The sequence below is a fragment of the Ctenopharyngodon idella genome, chromosome 4, assembly GCF_019924925.1.
Source record: "Ctenopharyngodon idella isolate HZGC_01 chromosome 4, HZGC01, whole genome shotgun sequence".
Classification (NCBI taxonomy): domain Eukaryota; kingdom Metazoa; phylum Chordata; class Actinopteri; order Cypriniformes; family Xenocyprididae; genus Ctenopharyngodon; species Ctenopharyngodon idella.
Window position 1 is genome coordinate 12,656,815 of NC_067223.1, and position 27,993 is coordinate 12,684,807.

Here is a 27,993-nt window from a genome sequence, read left to right on the forward strand (position 1 = left end):
CAAGTCATATGAAAATGTAGGTCAAAGTAGAATAAAGCTTAATCACTATGAGTAATATGCTCAGTCAGAGATTTTAAACAGATTTGTTATCTGTCTGGCCAGTTAGTAAAATGAATTTATAATGACAGTGATTTAGAATTATTATTAGTTTGAAACAACATCTCTTATCTGTCTTTCAGATAATGAAAGACAAATCATTTCACATTTCAAATTATACACAAAGCCAACACACAAGAGGAAACTGTTAAGAAAACTTATTATTACGTAACATTTGGGTTTACTTCCCATTAGAAAGGGATTTAAATGGCCTAAGTAATGGTGAAAGGAGGAAAGGAGACCATGAGAATGGAAATGAGAACTGCCTACAAGAGGCCAGCCTTTCAGAACAATGACTCAAAGTCATCACAGAAGAAACGACATGTCAGTCTCTGTCTTTCATTGAAAAATGAGAAGGTCTGAATTCAGCCATTTGAATAGTATACAAATGTTATAGTATATACTGAATATGCTAAAACTTACTGGGTAATTCAACACTACATAAAAATTTAAAGGATGACCCACACTGAAAATGACTGATGCTTTTGAATAATCCCTCATGGCATCACAGGAGTCTTTTAAATTCTCCAAAAAAGAATGGTCTGGAATTTAGTCATTTTATGACAGCCACATTTAATAATAGCACCGTACAGTCATAAAACTTGGGTGTGAATTCCTTGGGCTAAGGAGGAGGAATGCATAAGATCTCAGGACCATCCATCAGGAGTCTGCATTTGTCTACATCAATAACAGATGTTACTTTGGTAATTGTCTCTAAGTTAGTATTGTGGCATGACACAAGATAGGACGGAAAAGAACATCGTTTTTTGCCAGAAGTAATGTAAGAATCAGGTTGGGATGACTCTTGTGGCGTAAAATCAAATCCTGTTGAAAATTGTGCAAAAGTCATTTGGGCCATGTAAACACCATGCTCCATTTAATATGATTTTTTGAAACAAGGGTAATGGTCGACTTACGCAAAGTCTTCTGACCTCACCAGCTAATGAGGATATTTCTTCTCTGAGGAATATCTACTTACAACTAATAACGTCTCAGTGCCACAGCTGCCTCCTTTAAGATGACCTAATGACTGCAAAACAACATTCAATCAAGACAGACATATGAATACCCCACACCACCATCTAAAGCCTCGGGCATTATGATTACTATATATATATTAGATCTCACAACCTTTCCTGGCATGATATTGTCTCAATATCACAAACCTTTGCAGTCACCTTGGAGTGAACTCCAGGAACATGCAGTCTGTTTTAAATCAGTCACTTCAGATATGATAAGAGGGGGGTGTTCAAAGGACTTGAGTTTTTAGCTGTGGGAGGTGGCGGACAAAGTTAATAGGAGATGTGGTGAGGAACTTTTATGAGGAGAGGGCTATTTGTAGACGAAAGGGAGAAAGGACAAGTACAGGCAAAATTCTCTTGTCTGCCTGTGGCACTGACACTAATATATACCTTTGCTCTCTACAACAATGTCCCTGAACGAGGCTGGCTCACCTGCAAGCTTACATGAATGGTGATAAGCCTGCAATTTTAATGGGGCAAATCACAAGCAATTAGCTTTACGAGGGCCTGTGCGAGGAGCAGCAGCCATTAGAGACAAGTAAAATAAAGATTCTTTCATTAGTTCTAACTAAAGCGGCATGATTAATTGCAAAAAAAAAAAAAAAAAAAAAAAAATTGCAATCTTGATTCAAAAATTGGCCATGTCTATAAAATCTTTGACAAAAATCACACGGGAACATTCAAATCTGCGTTTACACTGCCGCTGGCCCAGAGGCAGGTCTTGATGCACAATTCCGATTTGTTGACAATACGTGATTTTTTTGAAAACCAGCTTACATCTTCTTTTAAAAGTGACCCATATCCAATATCTGCATTTACACTACACACTTGGTGGAACAACCCAAAGTAGAAGTACTGACCTGGAAAAACTTAGGCCGAAAAGGAAGTAAAAAAAACGGTGTGATTTGCCATGGACTCAGATGAAACGATAATACAAGCTTTTGCTTTCTGCACCATCTTTAAAGGTCAGCAAAACATTGGTGTCTTAAGGCGGAGAAAAAAAAAAAAAAAAAAAAGTGGCAGTAGTTGTATGTTCAGTATCGTGGAAGAATCGTGATCTCAATTTATCCAGAATTGTGCAGCTCTAGTTCTAACTGTGGTTAATTCTGTACCTCTATTAGAGGAAATGAAAATATTCAGAGTTTATAACAAAGATAGTTTAAATGTACTTTCGATGGTAGTGGCTTGTTGTAAAGGGCATGTACGATAAGCTATCAGTTGCCACACTTAAAAATGTACCAATTTCATTGCATTAGACATCAAAATATCGAAACAGTCGCGTCTGCCACTAAACTTATTTGAAGAACTAACTTTTCTAAGCCACTTTTACCAACTGGTCCCAAAGAGTTTTTATGAGGATGTATGAAGTCACTTCCCCTCAAGTTCACACAGGTGATTTGGCAGAGTATTATACTATTTGTCTTTTTTAATAACTTGTCATGTAAATGTACTGACATATATTTTTAAATTTGCCTAAGTTTCCAAATATCTCTTGAGGCCCCTGAAGTTTGTGAACGTGAAGTACGTGGAGCACAAAAAAAAGTTGTCAGGTGACTCTTTAAATAAATGAAGGTGGTTTGAGCAGTGCTATGAATGACAGTTTGCATAGCTGAATTCAGAAGTGTTTGACGTGTACCACCTTCCAGAAGCATGAGCAAACATTGTACACGAAAGTAGGTGTAGTGAAAGACATGCTCTGTGAAATTCTGTTGAAGTGCACATAGTGAAGTGTTCTTTGGAATATGTGTACGTAATGGAATATTCTATGAAATAAAAGGATGTTATGGATGGAGGTCTGATTTGCAAATTCACCTGCAGCAGGAATGAGGCAGTTTCCAAATGAATGAAAACCCCACTCCTCCAGGCTTCCATAACACAATGATTACATCAGTGACAACAGTTTATGAGGGGTCACAAAAACAAGGGACCTGAAAAACAAATGAAAACAGCAGAAGTGTACAAATAGAGCCTTATTTCATAGAAACCTCTGGATCAGTGCAAAAATCACATGCTTATGGGTATTCTGAGTTGAACTAAGCCAGGCAAAACAAATCATATTTATAGCCACTCATCGCAAAGCCAAATAAGCCAAATTTAACGGTGTAGACAACTTGAGGTCAAATTTATGGACAGCTCCTACAAAAAGCAAGGCTGTTTCTTGTGGGTGTTTCCGTATAAATCTGCTGATAAACTATGTTGCATGTCGAGACTTCAGTGATCCATACGTAGAGGTGTGAATCTTCACTTGACTCACAATTTGATTACGATCTGCCATACTATATTACAATGAGCTTTACAGACGCAATCAAAATGACAGAAACAATGATACATTGCATGCCATGTTAAGAGTTTTATCGATCAAAATGCTACATCAGTTTTCAAACAGCCCAAGGCGTGTGAGTCAACTGATGAGTGATCAGAGCCAATCCCACTTTTTCATCAGGCTTGTTGCCACACGACTGACGACGTGACATTGGCATGTTGTTGTTTATGCAAACCCTCATGACACATAAAAAAAAAAAACTTCCGATTTTATAAAAAAGCTGATTTGAATGTCAATAGTGCACAGAGTATGTGATGAGACCATTCGCCTTACAAACAAAGCTTTGAGCCAAAGGGTTTTACAGCTTTCAAAAGATAAACACAATTTTCCATGCATCTGGAGTGTGCCTGATTACACCTGCTGTGCGGATAGTGAGCTTTACCTGAACAGGAAGCCCTTAAGAGATCTGCTGCCATGGAAACAAAGTCACCAGGTGATTAACAGCAATGATCATCATTCATCAGTGCTACTGCAGTTACGCAGTTCATTACCAGCTGTTAACTCTAATCAACATGATACAGCAGAATATTTCGTCAGTGTGACATACACAGTTTGGCATTTCCAAACTTAACTGAGTCAAACCCAACGTGACCATATATCAACCAGTGGCAAGACCAGGTTCACATGTCAAAACTTGAGGATATGTGATTAGGCAAACACTCACTGTCTTTGTGCAGTATACTTGCTGAACATTACGGAAGTGGTGCAACGGGCAGCTGTGGACTGAATCAGCTCGTGTGCTGACAGTCATAGGGAAGTTTGAGGCTCGTAACGTGGTTAATCTGATAGCAGAGCAACCTCCATTGAGAGCATACTTCCTACAGGATGTGACTCATGATTGTGAATGTTTGAGGTGCAGTTACAGATTCACATCCGGAGGTTTGAGCAAACAACACTCTCACACAAGAATGCAAAAAATCTTCCAAGAATGTCTGGCAACAGATCTTGTTTAATTAGTTGACAATCAAACTCAGTTGACAACCAAATCAATGTTCATTCAAATGCAGCTGACCATGACTGAATGTTTTTGGGACAGGATGCAAAAGGAAATGCTTGCTGTCACTCTCAAACATGGCACTCCTTCTGATCCCATGAGTAACTCTTCAGATGTGTCTGAAATAACTCCCTATTACCTATATAGTGCACTATATGGGGTGTCACATTTTGTATTATCATCTGAATTCTAAGTGAATATATGTCCTTTTTGATTTTCTTACGTTTAAACTTCTATCGTTTTACTATCCATTAATCCACAAAGCTGGGAAAGTATGCATCTATAGTATAAAGTAAAATGATTACTTTTAATATAATTATTTTCCATACTTAAAAAAACAAGTATATACTCCAACTTTTTCTTACATTTATATTCAGAATTCACCTTTGTTCACTTTTACCCCATATATTGCACTCAGTCACTATACAGGAAATAGTGAATGATGCAATATTTGGCTTCCTGTAGTGTGTTTGATTAGGATAAAGATTTCACCTGAGAATGAAAGCAGCTGTGACCGCATAAGTAATAGTTAAGCACTGGCTGCAGGAAATAGCTACTGAAATCCAGCAGATTGCCAATGAAACAATCCCTTACAAAGGAACAAGGATTGCATTGATTATGTATTACATTAATTTCAGTTTTAGACAGTTTTAAAGACTTAACACTATAAATCCTATAGACAAGTTGAATTAGTGTAATCTGAGACATTGGGTAATGTAGGACATCTGAGCTCTGATTACAGTTGTCAATCGATGTCAATCAGCTACAGTCAAGCAGCTCAGAAAAAAAATTCCACTCAAAGAAATAAACTTTTGGCATTCCATATGGGCTGAAAAGAGCAAAGGCCATTTGGCTGAAGCAGGAGGTGAAAGCCCATGGGGTTCCCTGACCTGACCTTCTGTTGTCCTTTGCCAAGCAATAGACATTTAGGCCTGACTCAGGGCTGACGCCACAAGGAACCTGATAGGCCCCTAAGCCGCCTCCTTTCTACCCCTCACCCACACGTTCGATCAGTCAAGGCAATATGCCATGCATATACACATGGTGCTGGTTAGAGTAGGGCCACCCCTCGGGGACGGGGGCAACAGAGGTATCAGGCTCCTGACTAGTCACCCCTGACTAGTGTGTTGAGTTGTGGCTTTCAAGCACAATAAGTCCTCCATGATCACCCGAGAAAGGTTAGAGAGAAGAAAACACATGTGGTTACAAGTTACTAGTGTGTGATGGCTTTTATTAAATGCAGAAACCCCTGCAGGATTCTCTTACACAGAGAAAAAAAGACCCTTTCTAGGTGATCTGCATTCCACTAATCTTCTCCATATCAAGAGAGAGGGTTTTACATAGTCAAAGCATGCATATAGAGTGGTTTTAGTTATATATTCATCTCTATGTAAAAAGGCAGAGACTGTGTTCTGTTAAGAGTCTCACTTTTTCTGGAGAAAGAATAATGACTGCAGTGATCTGACTAGCTCTCCTACTGTGCCTTTTATTGGAAGATTCTGTGGTAGGAGCCAGTGAGTTTAAGAAGCCCATTCTTTTTGGAGTGATTTGAAGATTACAGCCTGTGTGTTTAGGGCTGAACTCAAAGAAAAGGGTTTCTGAGATTATGGTCTGCATTTGTAATTGCGCTCTGTGTGGTGTGATAGGCTCCAGTGGTCCAGTTTTGCACCAGCCTATAGTTTAGCTGTCAGGACTGACCCTCAAAAGCACAAGATATAACTTCATTACACAGACAAAATGTACAGATGAACAAAGATGAACAAAAGTAAATCAAAATGCACAGGTCTTTGCCTGAAAAATTGCTTGTGGCATCACAACTGAAAGAGTTCCAAAAATGAAAATGGGTCATGATTTATCATTACAAACCTGTATGACTTCCGTGGAACAAAAAAAGGGAAGTTTAGCAACATGTCCCAAAGTGCTTGTCAAGATACACTATAAAAAAGAAGTTTGAAAATTGTGACTTATATTCCAAGTCATATAAAGCAATACAAGCTTAGTAGGGATGCACGATATATCGGCCACCATATCGGTATCAGCCGATATATTTATTTGTCAGCCGTTTATTTTTAATGCTATCGGCTTGATAAGAAAATTTGGCTTATATATTAAAGCCGATAAACGGATTATTTCCTTCAGCTGAGACACTTCAGATGCGCACTGTCTGCCATTATGGTTTTGAATTGCTTGAAATATAATTTAAATCACTTCAAAAAGGAAAATACAGTTAAGTGCAATGTACAGCGCAAGTCTGTCATATAGGCTACATAATATTACAATGAGAACATTATAACTGTGTGCTTTTGTTTTTGTAATCAGGCTCTCAAAAATGATATAAAAATTTGGATTAAGATTTATCAGCCAATATATCGGTTATCGGCTTTCAAATATAAATAATTATCGGTTATCGGCCAAACTTTTCACTTCGGTTAATCCCTAAAGCTTAGTGTAACAAAAAGATTGATATTTAATTTTAAAACATCAGTGTTATAACATTTTAATTTTTGTGTAAAATAAAAAAGCAAGGAATGAAATATTCTATCAACAATGTAGGCTTGTTTACCATAGTTATCAAAGAGGGTTGTGATAGATTTGTAACAAGCAGGCAGCTGCAGAGAATGCTGACCATGTGCATCACAGAGCACATTGTTAACACGTTACGTTAACCAACAATTTGAATGTCTTTAAATCATTTGCAGGGAGGTCTGCCCAGATGTTTCCCAGCAGTAAATACATTTTACATTTAGGGAACAGACCATAATAGTTATTGGCCTACCTATGATGTATTATATCTTTGCAGGAGAGTTTGTTCTCCAATCTGAACAATGGGACTCTTGTAAGGCTCTCAACCCTGACATGCTCACGAGATGGAGAACTTCACCTCTCAGGAACACAAGGGCAGCACATTTCCATCAACAGTAGAGTAAATTACACAGAAGAGGACGACCTCTGCAGCAATATGACACATCAGATACACAAATGCAAATATCTTGACTCCGGAAATCATTTTGAAAACTACACTTCCTCAACCAGAAAAAGGCAAATGATAATTATAAGAAAAAATATATTACGGGTGGCACGGTAACAGCTGTGGTGGTAGGACAAGTGGGGAAGGGTGGAGTGAAGCGGACAGGTTGGAGAGGGCTCAAGTTTCTGTCTCTCTGATTAGATGACAGGCATCCAAATGTGGAGGGGGGCGGGGGATGTCAAGAGAGGCCCCTCAGCTGGGGTGAGGTGTATGTTGATGCAAGCAGCAGGTTTAATGTGAAAACGTAGCATTCCTAACAGCCACACAAGATTCATATTGCTCAGCAACAGGCCCAGATGCTCAAAGTTCAGTCATCTGCCTGGCAGCCATGTTGTGGATCGTTTCATCTCTTGGGCACTGGATCTGAACTGATGACAAGTATGTGACCGCATGAAAGTCAATATGCAGTATTGATTCCAAAAAAAGCAAGTCATGGGAGAGAAAAGCAAGTTTGTAAACCATGACCAAAAACACGATAATTTTTGGTTTAACTTAAAAAAGTAAGTTGCCTGGTTGCCTTAAAATTTGAGTTAATACAATGAAGGCGATTGGTTTAATCAACAGAAACTCAAAATATGATGTAATCTGAACCACATTAATTATCTAAGTTGATTTGACAAAAGAAAAAAATTTTGTGATAAATCATGAAAATAATTTTTTTTTACAGTGTGATGATTATATAAGCAATTCCTAATAATGATAATTAAAATTGATGTCTGTTGCGCCATGGGAAATGCAGTGTCAATAATTACGATGGCTACATTCAATTCACGTCGGAAGGCATTCTCTGACAGAGTGACTTAAATGTGTATATTCATAATCCCTAAGATCACACAAGGAAATTGATGAAAATCTGCTGCCCTTTGACATGCCTCAGTAATCTCCTTAGATCCTTTTCATGTAATGACAGCTTTCCTATACAGCTAGGACGAGTCAATGGCAAGGCAGAAGCCTAACATCTTCAGTTAAAGAATTGTAGTTTTTGCAAATAGTTATATAAAACTAACAAATAGCCAAGCTTCCAAGCTGGCCTTTCTCAAACTTTGTAAGGCACATTAAGGACATAACTATACTTTACGCAAAAAAGGCGGTCGCATAACTGAGCATTTGGTCAATGCATGGTCTTTCTGCACACACAATCATTGATCTGGCATTAACAAACCTCCGTACTCAAAGGGGTCGTAGAGTTGAATTGTCTGTGCCAGTAAATCAGATGTGTTATTAATCGGGCAAATAGCTATAAATGTTTTCACTTTAACTAATTCTTAATACTGTCACACCACCATGACAGTACTTTCTCTGAAAAAGAAAACTGTCTGTAAAAAAAAAAAAAAGTTTTTGCTCAGGGACTATAGCACCCCTTCACATAATTTTCCCAGATTAGCTCTTTGGACTGGAGAGAATGCAGGAGAAAGGGTAATAGTGGCTAGGAAGGAGAGTATTTTGGATTTCTGCCCGGAGTTAGCGCACATTGCCCAGGGTGTTTATTAAGGCCCTGTAAAGGGAAAGCACCACTGAGCGCTCAGCAGAGCGGAGCGCGGTTCAGCAGAGGTAAATAAGTGCCGCTCAAAATGTAAATCACGCGCTGCTGACACCTTTGTCCCACATGAAAGCTATTTATAGGAATGGTGAAAGAGAGTTACAGGGAAACAGTCAGTGATTGAGAAGCTTTTTCTCAATTTCCCAGAGATATCTGCATAAATGCAAAGCAAGAGTAAGGGATGGAATGAAATCTTACAGGGTGCACAGTAAAGCATTGGGTAGACATCAGTTCCCTCTTTATCCTTGAACGGGAACACTGATAACCAATGGCTCCTTCAAAGAACTTAAGATAAGCATGCTGTTCGGATAATTACTTTAGATGGGCTGAACCTGCAAATTCTAGCCAACACACTGGGTCTTGATAGTGTCTTCATCCTCTGTCTTTCACTCTCTGCAATCAGGGAGGTGTACGAGTGTGAGCAGACAAACAGAAAACAAAGCAGAGTCAGTGAGTAATACAGCTTAAATTCATCTTGATATGCAGAAAACGACCAGCAGACCGGAATACGCTACACCGCATTCACGTACACTCAGAGGCGACAAACTCTCCTGTCATGAAGTGCAAGCCAAGACAAGGCAGGTGTAGGTGAGTCACTGGATTAAGCAGCTCTCACGAACACCTGTCTGTCGTCTGGATGAATCAGGCCTTTTATCAGTCTAATTTTCTCAAGAGGCTCCAAAGAACAACTCAACCACATCTCAACCACCAGTCTTCCAAAGTTTTATCAAACTGACTCACCACTTAGTCTACAGAAACCAGAAGGACGGAGTGCTAAAGCTCATTATATGTTCCTGATACCATCCTGCCCTTTGGCATCACCTGAAGGCTTTGCCATGCTAAAAGACTCAAGAGTTGGGGCCATATCTCTGGCTGATTGCTCTCTTTGTTTACACAAAGACACACCATTTGCTCAACTATGCAGGTATACCACACAAAGAAAAGAACAGCTTACTGTAATTTGTTTTGAACCCAGGTGGTAGCATGCTAACAGGCCACGGTTTCAAAAGGGGGGAGGCCATTTATGATAACCAGCAAATGTTGGCTCTTTAATGGGGGAATGAATATATTTGAAATACCACAAATACAGTCCTTATAGTTTTTTTTTAAAGAAAACTTGGTGAAACTGAGCAAGTAACTTTTATAGAAGAAAGCAATTTTTGCCAGCACTGACTTGACCACAACCAGTCTGCAGTGTGTCTGCAACACAGTGGGGAGGAAGTTGTGTGGAGACAGGCGTGACCCACTTTCATACCTGGAGTACAGTAAGCAGTTTTGAGAAGCTGGCTCATTGGGCATTTCACTGAGAAAAGCAACATTAGCATCCAATTTTTCACACTGTACCTCTGTACTATTCTACACCATTAGTGTAGTGCATTCGTACTTAAAGGGTTAGTTCAGCCAAAAATTTTAAAAACTTATTCACTGCCATTATAAAGCCTGGAAGAGCCAGGGTATTTTTAAATATATCTCCGATTGTGTTCGTCTGAAAGAATAAAGTTTTATACACCTAGGATGGCTTGAGGGTGAGTAAATCATGGGGTAATTTTCATTTTTGTGTGAACTATCCCTTTAAAAATTCAGCAATGCACAGTACAAGCACCCTGACGTACTTGTTCAACATTCAACAACTTGTTTTCTCGGTTTTACATTTTATGCTCTCAATGGTCACAGCTGTTCCTACATAGCTGAATGAGAGGGGCTAAATGTGCTAAAGCTACTGGCAACACATCACTTGCATTTGAAATGACACTCTTCAAAGTATGTTAGTCATACGACGCGTTATTAAAATGAGCAATTTGAGGCACAATGACGGTTATGTCAAACAGAGTTCAAATTTTTGCAAACACATAATGGTGTGATTCAGACAACTACCGATAGAGAATGAGGCTCATACACCTTCTAATACAGCAGGATCGTGCAGTCTAAAAAGAACCAAGTGCAACATTGTGACCTCCAACAACTCAATCTCGGTCAGTCCTTTTCTCCACACTTTAGATAAGTGAAATTTAATTTGTAGGATGGACATCAAGTTTGAAAGCAAAGCAGAACAAGGAAGCAAGCATTTCTGACCCATCTAGGGGAAAAGCCATGGTGTTTGTAAGCATTAACAGCACAGAGTGAGCTTCCTCATCAGATGGGTTACACACAGGAAGCTGTAAGCTTCCTTTTCCTTTCTGATGATACAAATGCAAAGATAGAACAGACAGCAGCAAAACAAGAACATAAGACGAGCAAGAGAGCTGTAAAGAAAAGAAAAAAAAACAAAACAAGATACTTTGTCAGCTGAGGACCAAATTACTGGACGTTGTTCAAAGTAGCACAGTAAAAGTAAAGTAGCACAGCTAAAGTAAAACTTGCAGTATAGCATAAATACAGACAAGAATGAACAGGGCAACAGGGCTTTCAGTCTCTGACGTAACAAGCTTTATGGTGCTCAGGATGTTCACTGATCATCTGGCTGTATCAGGGCTGTCTCAAATCCACTAAGCCTGAAAAGTGGAGTGAATAAGTTTGTTCTTGCAATCACAAGCCCCAGAGCAAAGCGGACCAGATTAGGGCATCAGGCTTGCATTCCTTCAGCTCGGGGGAATCACATGTGGAGAGTCACGGCACTGCCATTCTGACTGGCTCTGTCTGGAAGATGAACTTGCAGCGATGAGGATGAGCCAACAAGGACGAGAGCAGGGATTCCTCTTTATACTATCCAGCTTGCGTTCTTTTTGTCTCTTTGTGTCTGTTCCAAAGGCTTACCGTCAACAATGAGAGCAGAGAGGATGTCATATGGACAAGAGCCTAGAAGATTATTTTTGACAATAGGAGGGATTTTTCTTAGACTATCCACAACTGCTTCCTGTGCAGAGTGAGCATTTGAGCACTATATTCCAATATTTATGAAGATGCAGGTGGACTGAAAGTGCACTGAATGTTTTAGACTGCTTATCCTATTAACTTCACATTTATACCTAGAATTAAACCAAGAGTAAAATGATGTACATATGTGGTTTGGTGTACAATATAAATTAAATCAGACGGGCGGCCACTGGTGCTTGTCTCTCCTTTAAACCCACTAACCTATGCAGGGTCACGGTCAGGTCACCGTTATGTGGGAACGTCCAGAAAGGCAGGAACCAGCCACCTGACTGTCACATTCCACACAGGAGAGGCAGAAGACAGAAAAACTGCTGGAAGGAGAGGAATGTTGAAGGGTCATTGGGGGCTGAGTAGGAAGTAGATTTACAAGGAAGTGGATTTTTTTTTTTTTTTTTTATCAATTTCAGGTGAAATACTGAAGAACCATATTTACTGAACAACAATTACTATCTGTTCTCACTAAGAATCAAGTGGAGATGTGTGACAGTCATCTTAACTAATTTCGACAGAATTTCATGCAAATACATAGATTTCTCAATTTCATATGGTAATCGAGCACAAAAACAAAGCAAAATACAGTTTTGCTTGTGGATATCTAGAATTTTAGCTACCAAGTAAACTCCAAAGATTTAATACCACCAACCTGGCAAATTCAGTGATTAGTTATTCCTTAAAATTGCTCATTATCAAATTGGTACTTTATTAAAATAACTAAAGTCCTAACTCCTGGAAGTTGCGTAAAACCAACCAATCAGACTAAAGCTTTCCAGATTGTGAAAGTCTGTGTGCAAAATTCACAAACTGTGACCATGCCATTTGAGACTAGGTGTACAGTCAGGGTCACCATGACTGAAATCAAGAGTGTCAACGGACAGTTGGGTACAACTGAGATTGAGTCACAGTTCTCGGTTTTCATTCCTGAAGCTCATGTGAGAGCTAAAATATTCCCTCGGGCCAACTCTGCCCCACGTCATTACCCAAAACTGTCTGCCCCAGTTCTGACCATGGAGTAGAACGACAGCGGCAGATGAGGTGTTGTTATTTATAGCCTGTAAACGGGGGGAAGAAAACTGAAATTCTGGAATACACTAATGCTTTTTTTTTTTAGCACAGAGAAGTATTCTTGCGACCTGGTTTAAGGTCACAGAGAGGTTTTCAAAATGATGTGCACTACTGCACAGGATGAGCTAAGCTTGTTTCAGCATCCTAAATTAAGTCAAACTCTGGCAGGAGAGGACGTCCTACTTTTGTACCCACAACAGGGGGTTTAACAGCATCGGAATGACGTAACAGACCCTGACAGCCCAATAAACACCAGCTCTCGTTGATAAAGCTCAGGCTACACCTCTAGCACTGCATTTACATAGGTGTGACAGTGCTAAAATATCCCTGACATTTAGCAGAAACAGCCTGCTGCAGCTCCAATTAAACAAGACACATTCCTTCGGATTGAATGGAACGCGATCACATACCTGTACTGAGATTTGGAAGACAGTGAGGGGAAAAGCAGTTTCTGTAAATTCCAGACTTTCTTGGGAAAATTAGCATGTTATGCACTCATATTGGTCTGATGAAAGAATAAACTCAGTTATAGGTCAGAGGCTGTCACATATCTTGGCTTGCTCTAGTTTTACAGACAAAATTTTGATATGATCTGCACATGAAATCAGGCTATTCACTAAATAAGTCTGAGCTTTTAATTAACGAGAAAGAAGTCCAAAATGTACTTAAAATATGCTAGGCAAGCTCAATATCACGTATTTGCATTTAACACTTAACACTGCTAAATGGTCTTTAGGATTTTTCATTCACCAGCTCTTTGAAAGCCAAAAAATCTTGCATCCAGATTAGTATTCTGAGCTTTCAGCTTGGTTTTTATTTGGGTGAGGCAGACATTACCAGAGAGAGAGTCCGCTTTCAATCGAATGCCCCCCTCCTTTACGTTTTTTTGTCCTCTTTTAAAGCTGACGTCCTGCCACAAGAATCCAGAGAATGCAAACGCGAAACAGCCACTGAAATCTGGGAGGAGTTGTGGGTCCAACCAGCCCACTCTGCAAAAAGCCACTACAAGAGCAGCCTCTAAGATGCTCGTCATACAGGATACAAGGTTTACATGCTTCCAAATTTAGGATCTGCTACGTCATTGGGTCCTTCTAAAAAATAAATGAAATTTATGAGTCTATGAAACAGTCAGAATCAATATTTGCAATGTATTTAATTAATAATCAGTATATCATGTACTTAATTTGATTAAAAGTTAATTGATTAGCACCCTATTAGAAATGTCTGCACTAACTGATGAAGCACAACTAGCAACAAACGAGAACAATTGGGGTCAGTGAAGGTAATAGAGGGAGAGACTTAACGGTAAAGGAATGTGTGTGTGTGTGTGTGTGTGTGTAAACAGAATCTTAAAAGACTTATTGAGTAAAATGAGGTGCAGTTAGGACAAGGTGAGCAGTGAAACGTGAGGAATTTACTGCCCTCCCATTGTGACCTTTAACATACTTATGCTACCTAGGCACAGAGAGACCGTGATGATAAAGGAAGACTGCAAGAGATCAAACCTGATTTTCCTCATAAGCTAGAGTCTTGACACTTGAATAACAGTGTTCCTTATCACATGTTATAGATCAGGATCTCAAAGAGGAGATGAGCACAATGTTGCAGGAGTGGGTTCCAACAAGTCTCGGCAGGCAACAAAAACTCCGTAGACGGACCAGCAGCTATATGGAATTGCGCATTCTTTAGGAAGGAGTACAACCTGCTTTATGTTACTTGTGAAGTATTTACAGTGGACCTGTGCTTTAAAGAGTTCAAAGTACCATGTAGGCATATGCTAACTTTTAAATAACCATTTGCTGAAACAAAGCAGCAAAAACAGGTCAAATGTAGTGGTACTGATGTCATAATCATTAACATATAATCATTATTCATTCAACAGTGTAAAGAATGCACATTTTGGTGCGAGAAACTTGGACTAACATTATAAGCGTAAAAAGAAAAAAATGCTACAAAAGTTTAAAATATGGACCCAGTGTCAAGTTATGACATGGAGGATGTGAGGGGAACTGACAGAGACTCAGTACGGGAAATAGATTTATCATGAATAGTGAGAAGTGAAACTGCGACTAAAGACAGCCTCTTAAAAGGAAAGATCTGTCAGAGTATGTGTTATATGCACATATTTTCTGCTTTGCATACACTTTTCTGTCATTGTGCAACTGTCGAGGCTAAAAAAAAAATCTTGGAGAACAAAAAAAAAAAAAATGACAGATTCACATTAAGTCGAGATAAAACACAGCGCAAGCGAAACCCAATGCCAATCAGATAGCATCTCACAATGGCAAAGCCCTCAGTATATTTCCACTTATGATGACATCTTTTTTCCCTTCCAGACCATGTAAGACACACAATGGATAAACACAGTTATGGTCAGTACTGTAAATGAGGAAGGAGATTAGCGCTTGCAAATGAAGGAAGCGCAGCTCCTGTCTTTGTCTTTCTCACTTCTTCGAAAAAAAAAAAATGGATTTCAACAATGAAAAGGGAAACGGCTATGGCTGGGATCCATGGGATTGGATTTCTTCCTCAACTGTTCCCCTCACATCCTCTGCATTATTCACAGATGACGACACTCTCTCTGGGGCATGTCTCTTTTAAACCGGCTCAGCGTTAAGGCACCTCCCGCACAAATTCCTGCACTGTGATATCTCACAGTTAGCATATGCCGATAAGGCTGATGGCACGACAGCCGTATGGTTTTAAATAGTTTAGGGTCAAAAGCCTAGTCAACAACTTGCATCTGGATCAGAGTATACATTTGTGAAGGGAGTCAGCATATGGACATAGGACCTTGTGTGAGCATGTGTTTATACAACTAATTGCAAGCGGTTTCCATTTCTCACATCTGCTGGAAAAGCTCATGAAGAAAGGAGTGTGTGATGTGTGGAGAAGTGCATGCAAACCAGCTTACACACCATTAGGGCACTAAAATCACATTAGAACCACACACATCTTCACAAAAAAAAAAAAAAAAAAAAAAAGACTGGGATTCAGAATGCTAAAGTGAAGATGAGTGAACAAGAAACAAAAAGAACAATATAGCTGCGAGCAGCAATTATCGGGGTTCAAGTGCTTTCAAGGCCTTCAAGCACATGCGTAAAAAGGTATTATGTTTTATTTAGCAAGCATGTAACCATCTTGATAATAGATGGAAAGACCAATTACAGTCAATACAGAAAATTTTCCATAAGAAATATATGGTTTTTAAACAGTAATTGAGGTTCAGCGAATTTTGCTGTGATCGGCCTCTGTTAACCTTGTCTGATAGCTGCTTCAAACTTAATTGGCCGATGGCGGACATGTTTTTTGAGATGCGTCAATGACCTCATAGACAGTCATTGCCGGATGAAGACACTGCATAACAAATTTCAAGTAGATCGGACTAATGGTGAAGTAGTTATAACCATTTCCCATTTTTTTCCCCCCCTTACAGCACCACTAAGTGACCAGTTTCCGTGTCCTTTTTCACACGACCACAGAATGAGCTCTTACATAGGTGTGCTGAGTTTGGTGAAAATATCTCACTGAGTTCACGAATTATAGCCATTTAGTAAAAGTGGCTCCTCCCACTTCGAACATTTTGGTGGCCCTTGGGAACCATGAATCAGAATTTCAACCTTTTTTTGATAACTATTGACAATCAGACTCCAGAGAATTTTGCTGCACTGGTTTGGTTCCAATCGGGTCAAAAACCAAGGACTAGTTCGCAAAAGCAGATTTTTCAAAAAATCCAAAATACCCGAAGATTTCACCACGAGCGAACGACAAGCCAAGGATTCCAACAATATAAGAAACTTGAGCCTACGCCTACGCCGTAGGAATTATGAGCCATTTCATACTTTTGACTGCTGTAGTGCCCCTGTCAGGCCGATCAGGGCGAGCCTTGCTGATGTTGTAGACTAATACTAACCAGCCCACAAAGTTTCAAGTCTCTACGACTTACGTTTTGGTCTGCCCGATCACTTTTAGGGGAGAATGCTGATCCTTGGAAATTTGAACAATTACAATAGGGTTTCAGTGCTACGCGCCTGAACCTCTAAAAATGCGAGTGGTACATTCCGTGTAAATGGCTGGGTTTTTGGGTGGTTCCTTACTGGTCCAAGTTAGAAGTCTATGTGATTTTTTTCACTAATTTAATCATCTGCCAGGTGAAATTCTTAAGCCTAATCGCTTCGATAACACCACACCTTTCTTCAACAGGCATACAATTTGAGGTATCATTAATGTTTGCAGCACAAACTGTGCATGACAGTTATATGGCAATGTTTAATACTGAGGGTCAGGGGTTTGTTAAATAAGCATGAGTAATACTACATGGTGCTTTTTAAGTGTAGATTACCATCACATCTAAAATGCTATAACTGCATCCTGCTTTGTTCCACTCTGTTAACATGTGACATTTTGGGAAAACATTTGGCAGAGAGATAAATGTGAATGATGGGAAAAAGACCGAGGGGGACTGAATTCTTCACAGCACATTTAGCTCTTGCTCGCCCTTTCATGTCTTTACTATTACAATTCAGCTGAATAGAAAAACAAAAGTGTAAAGGGATGCCTCTGCTCCTATTAAAAGAGCCCTTGCTTACATCTCCCTGAATCCATGAAGAATGAATTGGGGGATGTTGGTCTTTGTCATCCTACTAGCTCATCTATGATTCAACACATACCAAGCCTATGAGGACAAGAGAAACACATCATCCCATTTTTAATCCAATAAAAATATTCAGAGTGATAGGGATTTACTGATGCATGCTGGGTAACCAAAGCCACTATTCAAACAACTGATACCACAATAGTGTAACTAAATTACTACTAAATATGTAATAATTGTATCTTAATGGAAGAACTGGAGAACATTAGAACTTCAGACAAATTGGAGGAAACGTTTGAGTCAATCCATGGAAAGAAACGGATTCCCAAGTGATCCCAAATGGGAGGAAAAAAAATTTGCTCTGCAAATGAATCAGCTTTGGGGGGGAATGCAGTTTAGATGGCCCATTAACAAAGCTGACAAGATAATCTTCTTTCTTATTCTACATCCCGGAAAAGTCTCTTTTACTGATGTCCAGTAAGACTTCAAATATTTTACAACTACAAAATCGTCCTGAAAATGAAGGAAAGAAAGCGAAAGAGAGAGCGGGGGCGGACAAAAAGCAACCCTCCCTAATGTCCTTGCATTGCTCACCCCCTCTTCTCCTTGCTTGTCTTCCTTCACCCTCCCTTTGTCAAAGCAACCTGGGGGTTTCCAGTGGCCAGACCTCTGCTCCTGCAAGTCCTCTGACCCTTTAATTACTTAGAGTTGTTCTAAAGGCCTTGATCCATCTATAAACACAGTGCACATCCCCCCTTTTAGCAAGTGTCCACACCTCATAATGCTACTTTGCTTTCACCAAGGCACATCGGCTCAATCCCCTCATCCCGGCAGTGTCGACATGACGTCATTGGCACCATCCGCTCCTACATTCCACAGTCTTCCACCCCACCGCACAGCATATTTCACACACTTTCATCCGTATATGCTTTGACATGTAACGGTTTAAATCTGAGCGCTTAAGAATTAGAATTAGCACTAATACAGCCTAAAATATCAGTCTGACCGGTGTGTTTAACTGTTCAGTTTGCGCGGAAGGATCTTCACCAGGCAACTAACAACAATCCATCTTTATCTGTGTGCTGTTATACTTGCTCCACGAAAGGACCATACTGAGTAGAAACCAGATACCAGGACAAACAGAGAAGGTCTTGTGATATTCAGAGGAAACACTCGAGCTTGTATGTAATGAGATACAACTGAGTTTCAAAGACCTGATGTTTCATATTTAGATGTCAAGGTGTTATTAAAAAAAGCAACTCTGGCCTAATGTAACTCAACTCTGGTTTGACACCAAAATAGCTCTGTCAAGAGAGTAACAGGATAATCAATGCAAATATAGATTTGAACACAGATGTGAGCATTTGACCAACACACTGACTGGTTGAACATACTTAACTTGAGATCTAGCGTTTGGAAGTAACAAATCTCAGTGTTCAAGGTGTCTATGCCAATAAATCAGATTGTCGTTAGCTAACTTGCTCAGCAATAGTGTTGCTCCGCCATGACAGTAGTCAATAAAAAAAGATGCTAACACTGTGGTTTTTAACAAGGGGGCAACAGGATGACTTAAAATTATCTAAATAATTATTATATAATTATTAATATAATTTAAAAAAATATTTGTATTAATATTACAACTAGGGATGTCCCGAGCCGATCTCAAGGATCAGTATCAGAGCCAATTAAACATTTTTAACCTATCGGTATCGGCTATCTTAAGCCTGATCCTTTATTTTACGCAGGTTGTCGTGCAGTAGGTGGCAGTATGCACCTTCAAATGGATGTTGCAACTGCCATTAAAAGGAAAAAAAGTAGTTCAAATGTGCGCAAAACGTCTATTCTAACGCATCAAACGTGCGTTCAAGCTTTTGAAATTAGCATGTTTGCGCACTTTTGTAACGAATCATTCGAAAGCAATTTATTTACTGTTTATTTCATCTGCCGAGACTGGCATTCTGACACCACAAGCTTCATGCTTTCTAACCTCATCTCCACTTTTTTATTTTTTTTATTGCTGCTTATTGTACATATAAAAAACAATAAGTTTATATCAGTAGTCCCATATTCCTAATTGTGACCGCACAGTCTGTTTACAATGTAACATGTAGGCTACAATGTAACATGTTTACATCTGCCAATGTGTTTATATAATTATGCAGTTACTGTAGTAATTGTTATATTGGAAGAGTTTCCCCTAAGAAATATAATAGTTATGTTAATATATTATATAGGGGGCCTTTAAATATTGCGTGAATATTGAGTGGTTCACTGCGTAAATTCTATAGTGCCCCTGGTGGCAGTGCTGAAAATGCAACACGTAGATGCAACTGACCCTTCGCAAAGACCCGTCCCCCTTAGTTACCGTTGCTTTGTCCGACAAGCGCCTCAGCTCAAGCAGCTCGTGAACCGATCATCTCTTCCTACTAGTTAATTTATAGCATCCAATAAACATGAATGAACATGAGAAGGAATGTTTTTTCAAATGCGGAAAGATGTCAGTACACACCATTTTTCAAGTTCAAGTCCACCGAGGTTAATTTTCTAACTCCTGACTGCTTTGTCGGACCAAATGGCGGATTCAGCATTATGATTGGTTATTTGCTTGTCAATCAAACTCCCGGCAAAGGGCCAATTCATTATAAATTTGCAGTTTGACATATTTTGGAATACAACAATGAATAATATGAAATCAAGCTAGCATCTACATTCAAGAAAAAATGTGAATGCAAACACTTCTACATTTCCATGCTTGACTTTATCAAAGGAATTTATAATGCAACACAAGCATGCTTTACATTCTCAGCATTGCTTCAAGGGACTACAGGACTTCTAAGAATTAAAAAGAGTCTTTTTCAAGTCAACTACTGTCATGATGGAGTTTGAAGAGAACTTTGCTGAGCCAGTCGGTTATGTCTATCTGAATAACAACAAAACAGACATTTAAGCACTAAGAACATTCATTAAGCATGTACAAAAAGACCTCGTGTCATAGGATACAGTATGTTTTGGGCCTAACCTGCAACTTTACCAAAGTTTTTCCTTCACCCACATCCTGTAAGGGCACTATAAGAACCATGACCACAAAACTGCACAAACAAGTTACACCAACATGATTTCCTGTTGTAAGTTTGGCACTCAGATCTTTCACTCTTGAGTGATCTTTCACAAAAGCACTTTTAAGCCTTTGGCAAACCACAAAAGAAAATAAATAAAGTTCACATCAAACAACATAAAGGCTGAACATAGGTGGATAGTTTGTTACCTGAAGTTCACACCACGCAACCTCCACCGTTGTCTCTGTGTCCAAGCCCTTGTAGACAGTTTTGAACGAGCCACGTCCAATCTCGATATCAAATTTGAGGAAACGGCCATCGGGTGAGGTTCCCACAGCTTTGGTCTCCACTTCTTCGATGTCGTCCTGAACCTTTTTCTCAGCTTCCCTCTGCTCAGCTTCAGCACGGGCCTTCGCCACCCCTTTCTCTTCCTCCTCACGTTTGTCTGCTACTCCGCTCTCCTGCTCCTTATCACCCACGTCGCTGGGCTCTATCTCCACCGTCCCAAGGGCCTCGGCCTGCCTCGCACACACATCCTGCACAGATGGGCTCTGTGCCTCCACAATCCCATCAACCCCAGCACCTCTTCCGTCCTCTGCATGTTCTTCCACTACTGCCCCCGAAACACCCGATTGGGTGTTAATGGTTACATCAGGGGCCAAACCCAGCACCACAGGCACAACAAACTGCTCGCAGTCTGGAGGCGAGGTGAGGATGCAGGCTTTGCTGGGCAAGTCGAGGGCTGTGGCATTAGAGTCACAGATGACGCTACGCCTAAAAAATCTGTGCTCAGCCGTCTTCAGATCTTTATCCATGGTGTGGCGTCGCTTTCTGACCTCCGTGTCTAGCTTCTCACCCACCAGTGAGTCCGAACCGGAGCCGTTCACATTTTTTGGAGGTGGAGGGGCCAAGAAGGTCACCACCTTGTTAGGATTTTCTGAAGACATCTCTCCAGAAAAAAAAAAAAAAAAAAAATTCTTAAATGTATAAATAAATTATTATGAAAAAACTCAAATGTAAACCTTGACCTTTTGCAAAAATTTCCTGTTCCTGCTTTGACTTTCTGTGGCACAAAAAGAAAAAAAAAATCTCACGTGAACCACAGAGTTTGCAGGAAGTCCCCCTCCGTGGGGTATTCCTTACTAACAGTTACTCTTACAGTGTAAGGGGCCAGAGCCCAAGAGAGGAGGTGTTCTTTTATAAACGTAAAAGAACAAGACACAGTCACTGAGAGGCAAGCACTGATGGTGACAGACAAAAACTGTCAAATCAACTTCATCCATCCTGCAGTGACCCAGAGACAGCCGTCATTGAGCATAAGGGACCGCAAGAGGGAAAAGGGCAAGAGCCTTGATGTTCTTCAGACCTTCAAATTGCAGGAAACCTGGCTTCAAAACCAAAAACCAGGTCCAGATTTACTGCAAGAGACATACAAAGAACAAATTACACATCAAAATTTGTTTTACTGGTTTAAACGCATTAAAAGCTATTCTCCAATCTAATAAACATTTTAAAATTATAGCATCATTGAAGACTGACACATAAATCAAATGATAATTTAAAGAACAAATAAACTTAGAAATAGTAAATATTAGCAACTAAAGACACCTTTTTACTAAACTTTACGTATAACGTTTAAAGCAGCTACAAAATATGACATTAAATGCAAACGTAAGTTACTTATTTGACGCAGATTATTTTTTCGGTCTTGGTGTTTCTCTAACTCGGCCTTATTCTCGATACCGAGTCAGACAGGTTTTAGTTTTAATCGTACATGTATATATAAAAAAAAATAATAAAATGTTGTGCCTCAAAATATCAACAAAACAAAACCATGTGACGGTAGATTAACACGTCTACTGCGCACGCGGGGGTCTCGAGACGGGTCGCCCTGGTTACGTTGGGTGGCCAGCTGAGATTTGGGGGATTTTTGTAATTCTCCAGCAAAGACGAGCACAAAACTCAAACAAATTCTGGTGTATTTAACATTTGTGGTACATGTAAATTATTAAAACTTGTTTAAAATACGGCTTTTAAAAGTTGTCAAGTAACAGCGACCGTTGGTTCTTCAGGTCTCGAGCTCGCTCATAAAATAATGCCGCGAGCGTTTAATAGCGTTTATCGAACAGGAAACGAGCATAAAATACGATAACATAACAGCCTATAATATACAGGGGGGTTTTAATACGGGATGCCTGTCAGTTCATAATTAACAAGCTTAGGTTTATAACCAGGTATATAAAATTTCTGCTGCAATGAAAAAATAGGAGGCTGGCCAGCGATTACCTTTCGTATCGTCATATCCATTCCCATCTGATGTAGACAAAGCAACAGCTGCAGTTGGCCGAGCGAATAATTTAAGAGCGGTAATAGCCAAATAGTTACAATAAAGACAAAAAGGCTATGAAACCGAATGGTCAGAAAATATAAATTCCATAGATTTAGGCACAGCTACGCGTTCATCGTGCTGTTTGCTCTACAGGCCAAGTTCAACACGGGGCTGTTGAATCCAACGCGATGCAATGATTCTAATAAAATCGGTATCCAGCGTAACGATGTATCCCGTGATAAAACATGATGACAAATCACAAACAGAGTCCGGTTCCGGTAGACTGCACGCGGATCCGCTGCAAACCACCGATTTTCTTCCTTTCACGTGAACAATGCAACAACATCCACTGCGGGTTGCGTTCGCTGCTGTCGAGCCGGTTGAATCGCTATCCTTATGCAGCAGTCGACAAATGACAACTGGTAGTCTTCATATGCAGTATTAGTTGTTCTCTGTAACTGCTGCTCTTGGTTCGGGTGGTGTTATTAGGACTCCAGTCTGTCACGTTGGTTTTAGCTCCGAGGCTGCTGCTGTCTACCCTCCCACTGAATACTGACAGCAGAAACACCAGCCGACAGTGTCTTAGAAAGGCCTGAAGAGGTCGCTGTTTCTTCTCTGAGTTTATTTACAAGTATGGGAAATTGCAGTGCAAAATCAGTTCCTCAGTACAACAGCAGGTAAAAATGAATGCTATTTTCCTCAAGTACACCATTGTTTGTTAAGCTAACTCTTATTTTGTCCCAAAATTCTCAATGTCAGTACATACTGATCTAACATGGTGAAAGTGTTTTTGGACAGGCGGTGCTCTGTAATGCATGCCAGTTGCACACTCTCTTATCTAAGTGCTTATTAAGAGCTTGCTTGAAGTTGGACCACAGCACAGATGCCAATATATCTCACTTGCCCTGGGAAGGAATTCTGTCTCTCCTGCCATGCTACTAATTAAAGGTGGATCCGTGAGTAATCAGGCCATTAAACCTAAACTTCTAGCACATGTGACTTTACTGTATAAATGAAAAGAGTTTTCAAATTCCAGCAAGTTCCATGCAGCAAAAATGAAAGGTTTTCCTTCTAATTTATCACAGATGATGGATATTAAATAAACAAAACTTAACAGTTCTTCAGAAAAGGTGCATGCAGATCTTTTAAAAGATACTAGAAAATTATAAGTAAGTGTCAAAAATATAAGCAAAGACCAAAATAACATATTTACTGTAAGTGCTCAATGCTTAAAAAGAAAAAAATAAGGAAGCATATGGTAAGCAATGTTTCTGTGGTCATGTTGCTACAATTAAATTATGAATTTTGCATGCACATATTCAGCATCTCCTCAGTTTGTGTTATATTTTATATATATATATATTTTGCAAAATATCACACATTCAGTTTTATGTTTAAAGGGGACCTATAATGCCCCTTTTGCAAATGTGTCTGTGAATGCATGTTTCTGTGAAGTTTCAGCTCAAAATATCCCACAGATCATTTATTATAGCTTGAGCAAAAACACGCCGTTTTGTCCCTTTAAATGCAAATGAGCTGCTGCTCCCAGCCTGCTTTCTAAAAGAGGGCGGGGCTTTAACAGCTCATGCTTCATTTGCTCAACAACAACAAAGCTGGAGAATCTCACGCAGCCAAAATGACTAATGTCAGTAACGGAGTTCAGCCTTATATTGTTCAAACCAGAGTCGGACACTGATGGACAGACTCAGGAAGAAGTTACAACTTTTAGAATGAAACTGGACGTTTCTGAATGGTTAGTGGATAAATTTATGTAGTTGCTGTGGAGTTGATTCAACTCATCCACTAGCATGTGCCGTCATGTTAATCTTTTGTGCAAATCCAGCGTTGAATTGACCCTCGTTTGTGAAGCAGTCCGGTGTAAAATGACAGCAAGGCAACAAAACTCTACTACAACAACTCTTCCTCTTCTCTAAAGCAGCCCAACATGGCCTTTGTTGTGTGTTTCCGGGGGCAGGGTTTATGTAAATTTTGGGGTTTGTGATGTCACCAACCCGGGAAGAAGCTTGTTGTAGTCCCTACCACCCATCCTTAAACAGCGAATTGTTTAAAAGAAAATATCTCCCTTTGCATTGAACTTTAGCTTTGTAACTTTGCAGATGTTGTTTATGCTCAAACAGCAACATTACATGCTAACTAAAGTTAAAAAGTAAAAGCATAATCAACCACCCCTTTAAATACAATATTAATACTAGTGTAGGAAATGGCAAATACAAGTAGTTAAATTAAAGTGTAAATTAAAATACAGGAAACATTACTGTTTTCAAATGTATTTTTTTGTCCTCTCTATACATGTGAGGTCCTGACACTGTTTTCTCAGAGACTATTTATGTGAAGCCCCTTACAACATTTGTTTTTCTTTTTTGCATTCCAGATGGCACACATGAGTTGAGTAGGATCTTTGCTAACATCACAGATTCTCTATGGAGGCCATACTGCCACATAAAACCACCTGTGGGGTCCACCGAGGCAACACAAGCATGCGCAGGATTTGCATAATCAAGTAAGACAGTAAGGTGTCGAGATCACAGTATGCGTCTTTGATTGCTCCACGAGAGGTTGTTTGTTCTGGATGCATTGACTGGGATGGGTACACTTTGTTCCCCTGCCCATTTGAAGGCAATGATTGAGTTCTGTTGACATACAGGTCAACTGAGAGCATGTGGAAATTTAACACTGGTACGAATATCAAAGAAGACTGCATTAACATACATCAACAAACCTTTCATTATTTGACTAATTAATTAGTGCAAACAAAATGTGTTAAATGTGCATTATCTTTCTTTGTAGATTTAAATGAGTTTGAAGATTTCTCTAAATGGATTGGGGGAATAACAAAAGTAAGAACTGAGTAAGAGGATATATACATATGTTGTGCTGCATGTCATGTAGTTTCAGTACATCAGTTTATCCACTTGGTGGTGGTAATGAGTGAATGAGAAAAACAGGCAATTCTTAGCACCCAATTTGATTATTCATTATGATAATCAAATGCAACGGATGTAAAAAAAAAAAATTTGTATATTTTTTTACATTATGCAGGGTGCTCTCACTGTGCATTACTGGGGTATTGTGTTTAGACTGGTCTTTAAGATTACTGCAACACTCCGGAAGGTAAATGTTTACTCTGAAACAATGCATAATCTAAATGAGTGTAAGCAGGGTTATCTTACAGTCACCATGTCAAATGCTTGCTGGAAAGTTTGACATTCCATTGTAAAGAGACACTGGATGTTTGTACATGCTAATTTTTCAGCACACTTGTATGAAAAGTCAGGTGACATATAAATTAGAAAATATGCAGACCAACTCATGTACCAGGAAATATTTCAGATTGTGCAAACTGAAGTAAAAATAGCCCATATTTTTTTTCAACTGTTCATATTGTGTGCAAAAATGCTCTTTTTAACTGAGCTCAGAAAAAAAAAAATCTAAATGCTATTCAGATATGTTTTTTCAGTAATCTTAATAATACTGTATGCATTGTATAACTTGGTCATAAGACAAATGGCCATGGGAATCTGACATAAAGCTCAGCACAAGTGGCCACATTCCACTTTAGAACACTCTATAGGTATCAGAGTGAGGTGATGACAGATAGTTTGGCAGAAATCTGTGTTTTTCTTCCTACTGCTAAAGCAAGTCCTGTTTGATGGTATAGAGTGAAGGGTACACAATGTACAGAGTTCAGCAGATGGGAGGTGCCTATTGTTTTTACATACTGTGTAGAAAAAAAAAAAACTCACTTAAAGCTATTTGTGGGAAATGTCCTGAATTTGGTCATCACACTGTTAACAATACTTCTCAGAAGAGTTATGTCTCTGCTGAAGCTTTTAAAGTGTTTTTTCATTAGTGTACACTATCACCAAATCAGCATTAGAATGATTTCTGAAGGATCATGTGATACTGAAGACTGGAGTAATGATGCTGAAAATTCAGCTTTGCCATCAAGGGAATAAATAACATTTTAAAATATATTAAAGGGGACTTATAATAACCCTTTCACAAGATGTAGTTTAAGTCTCTGGTGTCCCCACCATGTGTCTGTGAAGTTTCAGCTCAAAATACCCCACAGATCATTTATTATAGCTTGTCAAATTTGCCCCTATTTGAATGTGAGCAAAAACATACTTTTTTGTGTGTGTGTCTCTTTAAATGCAAATGAGCCGCTGCTCCCGGCCCCCTTTCCAAAAGAGGATGGAGCTTTAACAGCTCTCGCTTTGGTTGCTCAACAACAACAAAGCTGGAGAATCTCACGCAGCCAAAATGACGATTGTCAGTAACGGTGTTCAACCTTACATTGTTCAATAAAGCAGCCCAACATGGCCTCACTCCCTTTGTTGCGTGTTCTCGGGGGCAGGGTTTATGTAAATTTTAGGGTTAGTGATGTCACCAACCCAGGAAGAAGCTCATTGTAGTCCCTACCAGCCATTTGTTGTAGTCCTTAAAAAGCGATTTCTGTAAAAGAAAATATCTCCCTTTACATTGAACTTTGAGCGTCGTAACTTTGCAGATGTTGTTTATGCTCAAACAGCAACATTACACACTAACTAAAGTTAAAAAGTGAAATCATAATCAACCACCACTTTAAAATAGAAAACACTTTTAAATTGCAATAATATTTCATAATATTACATATTTTTGAACAAATAAATGCAGCCTTGGTGCAGCACAAGAGCCTTCTTTCAAAAGCATTAAAATATCTTACCAACTCCAAACTTTTTAACAGTACTGTATAATGTATGCACAGCACATTAGCTCACACACAGTGCATTGACCACTTGGACCAGAAGTTAATTTTAATTCAGTCTATTTTAGGTCTCAATGTGGTCATCTTCTCTGGCTCAGTGTTTGAGGTTACATGCAGACATGTTTTGGGCACTAGCGGAGCACAAAGGACCACAAATGCCACGTGTCCACCACTATTGCAGCTGCAATGGCACTCAGCCCATGGACTGTGTCAGTGTCTATAGTTGCTAATGCCTCATTGTGTATTTTAGAAGAGTAACGAGTGAGTGACCAACACGAGCTGTCACTGTGGGAGCGAACAGGCCACT

The 27,993-nt window shown here is 39.4% G+C and overlaps 2 protein-coding genes across 15 annotated transcripts in view; one reads left to right on the forward strand and one right to left on the reverse strand.

Annotated features, from left to right (window-relative positions):
* wnk1b (WNK lysine deficient protein kinase 1b) overlaps window positions 1-23,083 on the reverse strand; it is an 80,614-nt gene extending 57,531 nt beyond the window's left edge. For all 12 annotated transcript variants that reach the window (XM_051892444.1, XM_051892443.1, XM_051892433.1 and 9 more), the window contains exons 1-2: window positions 22,876-23,083; window positions 20,799-22,007 (exon numbers count right to left, since the gene is read on the reverse strand). In XM_051892444.1, coding sequence (XP_051748404.1) covers window positions 20,799-21,536 — 738 coding nt within the window. In that variant the 5' untranslated portion in view covers window positions 21,537-22,007; window positions 22,876-23,083. The remainder of the gene's footprint in view (window positions 1-20,798; window positions 22,008-22,875) is intronic.
* A 362-nt stretch (window positions 23,084-23,445) lies between these two features.
* ninj2 (ninjurin 2) overlaps window positions 23,446-27,993 on the forward strand; it is a 28,326-nt gene continuing 23,778 nt past the window's right edge. For 2 of the 3 annotated variants that reach the window (XM_051892446.1, XM_051892451.1), the window contains exons 1-3: window positions 23,459-23,595; window positions 23,717-23,874; window positions 25,311-25,439. The gene's annotated coding sequence lies outside the window, so the exon portion shown is untranslated. Of the gene's footprint in view, window positions 23,596-23,716; window positions 23,875-25,310; window positions 25,440-27,993 lie in introns of all 3 variants that reach the window. The other variant, XM_051892447.1, reaches the window with a different exon arrangement.